Source organism: Camellia sinensis, chromosome 13 (assembly GCF_055761805.1).
Source record: "Camellia sinensis isolate YWXY chromosome 13, ASM5576180v1, whole genome shotgun sequence".
Lineage (NCBI taxonomy): Eukaryota > Viridiplantae > Streptophyta > Magnoliopsida > Ericales > Theaceae > Camellia > Camellia sinensis.
This window is the reverse complement of record NC_138973.1, coordinates 78,050,514-78,053,120: the sequence shown is the minus strand read 5'-3', so window position 1 is coordinate 78,053,120 and position 2,607 is coordinate 78,050,514. Positions and strand designations below refer to the sequence as shown.

Sequence of the window (2,607 nt, the reverse complement as noted above, 5' to 3'; positions counted from 1 at the left end):
TCCGACTCCGTCGATTCATCCTCATGTCGGATGGCCAGATATGCCTACTGAGTTGATGGCGTGGCAGTACGGGGCTAGCTCTCCGACTCTGATTCCACTAGAGCCTCCGATGCCCAGTGATCGATACGCCATTGATCCGGACTCATCGCCGGTATGCTCCACTTCTTTTCATTCATCATTCAGATGTTTAGACACTCTTCTGTTCACTGATGATTATGAACTCGTTTTTGCAGCCATCGCGAGGATACATGGAGGAGGTGGTTGGGCTAGTGGCCACACTCGAAGGCATGGTCCTGCGTAGGGAGGCACAGTTGTCTGTCGCGGGCATCCAGGTACCTTCAGTTTTCTGGCATTTATCATACTTCTGATGACATGCTGATTTCTACTGCATCGATAGACCTTTTGTGTAGAGCACATCTGACACACACCCCACTTATACACTGTACTTACATGCACTCACTTCATGTAGCCTCTGCTTGTATCTGCATCTGATGTATATATTTGGACTGATGTATTTGAATTGAATTCTTTGTTTTCAGATGCCTTCCTGGTCCGGTCAGCCGCAGACCAGGCCACCTGGGCCTCCTTGGGGAGCTGGGCCATCTGGGCCTTTTCAGGGGGCAGGGCCATCTCGGCCTTCCAGAGGATCCGGGCCATCTAGGCCTTTCCGAGGAGCTCGAGGAGGGCCCGTCCGCAGACGCAGGGCTCACGTTGTGGAGGTGGAGCCTGATGAGGAGGAGGAGGATGCTGAGGAGGAGGAGGAGGAGGCTACCGACCGTCAGTCAGAGACATTTGCTGAGGAGGGAGGCTCCGACTCAGATGATGATGACAGTGCGGAGATTATCCCGCAGAAGAGGACAAGGCGTGCTTCTCGTTCCCGCTCCCGAGGACTTTGATGTTGTTATTTCCTGCTTTATTTTTCTTTTTGCTAGTAGTTTGTAGCACTTTGCACATTGTTAGGCAGTTTTATTTTTTGTAAAACTTGTACCTTTGTTTGTTGTAAAACATGATGAAATGAAATAGCTTTCGAAAAGATGTTTGTATTTTAAACTTTTAGCATCGAATCGCATCAATTATTTTGCACAAAAATGAAATTGAATGGAAATGCGCATTGTGTAATCACCAAATCAGGTAGTGAACCGACGCAACAAACTAAGCAACTCAACTTACTAAGATATAACAGAATCTTTAGCAAGTTTACAACTTGATAATCAAAATGCAACAACGTTGACAACGCAAGACTTTAACAAAAATTGCTTAAACAGAGAGCAATGACTCAAAAACACAAAACACGTCCGCTCGACAAACAACTCGATAAGCAAAACAACAACTCGATAAACAAAACTCAACAACAACGAAGTGTACTTCTGACGATCTGGGCACCGGAACGCATCCGAAACGGAGGCCTTTGACTCTCCCGTTGCATGGAAATGCTTGGAACTCTCCCTCGAAGGGTAAAACAAGGCCAAGGAGATACACTGCAGCTTTGCCAATCATCCTTGGGAGCCGGCCGGCCATCTTTGGTGGAGAGAGATAGCTGGCCGGCCATTTCTGAAAAAGTAAATGGCTGGCCAGCCAGAAAAAGTGGCTGGCCGGCCATCCAGTCCTGTAGCCACCAGATTTTTGACACGTGTCCCCGTGAATAGTGTTTTTCCTTCTATAAAAGCCTCAACTTCGGGAACATTCATTTCATCTTAGTTTTAGGCAAAGATGGAGGCGTTTCTCGCAGAAAATATCACATCTTGGATCTCTTCTCTAGATGGCTCGGAAAAGTTGAATTTCCGGGGTTTCGGCTTGAATGCACTATTCACGCTGAGCCGTACTTCGCTACATCTTCCTTTCCTCCATGCCGCGGCAAGGTTCTGGAATCCAGTGACGCACGTTTTTAGTTTTGGCGGCCAAGAGATGTGCCCCACTTTCGAAGATTTTCAAGTTTTGATGGAGTCTGAGTGTTCTGAAGTGATCTTGCCCCAGTTCCGTTTTGGTCACGCCCAGGCTTTAGGGCGGATGTGTGGGCTCACAGCGCATGACGCTCGATCTCTGATCTGCAGTGGAGAGCTGGACATCCTCGGCTTGATCCATCGTTTTTCCGACGCCAGTGACCGCAGCAACCATTATTGGCAGGGTTTCCGGGAACACGCCCCCTGCTTATGTTTGTTGTCTCACTTTCTGCTTTCCTCGGGCTTTGGCGGGGCTAGCATTCGCCTGATTGAAGTCGCCCAAGGTTTGAGAGAAGGGAAGAGTTGTAATGCCATGACCTTGGCCGAGACATTGATGGGTTTAGATTCTGTCTATCGCCGGGAGGCGACTAGGTTCGCCGGGAGTCCACTGCTGCTGCAGGTAATGTTTCCCACCCGACCTCACATATATATTTGCTCACATCACTCGACTCTCAGGCTCGGTTTTTCTCACGAAACCCTTGTCTTACTTTTTCTCTCATCATACATCTCTCTGTTCTTTATTCTCTCATTTTCCATCCCTCCCCTAGGTATGGTTAATGGACAAGTTGCAGGTTGTGGACTCTTCCCCGGCTTATTCAGCTCGAGGCTACTTCTTTCGGCAGCGCCTTGTCAATGCTCTTGACGAAAGGTGGTGGTTCGATTGGAT

At 48.4% G+C, this 2,607-nt stretch overlaps 1 protein-coding gene across 1 annotated transcript; it reads left to right on the top strand.

Moving 5' to 3' along the window:
- The first annotated feature begins 235 nt into the window (after positions 1 to 235).
- On the top strand, positions 236 to 981 carry LOC145805860 (uncharacterized). The gene is made up of 2 exons (XM_082901068.1): positions 236 to 332; positions 540 to 981. Exons 1-2 carry the CDS (start codon positions 249 to 251, stop codon positions 894 to 896), a joined length of 441 nt encoding a protein of 146 aa, XP_082757194.1. The 5' UTR covers positions 236 to 248; the 3' UTR covers positions 897 to 981.
- The last annotated feature ends 1,626 nt before the right edge of the window (positions 982 to 2,607 follow it).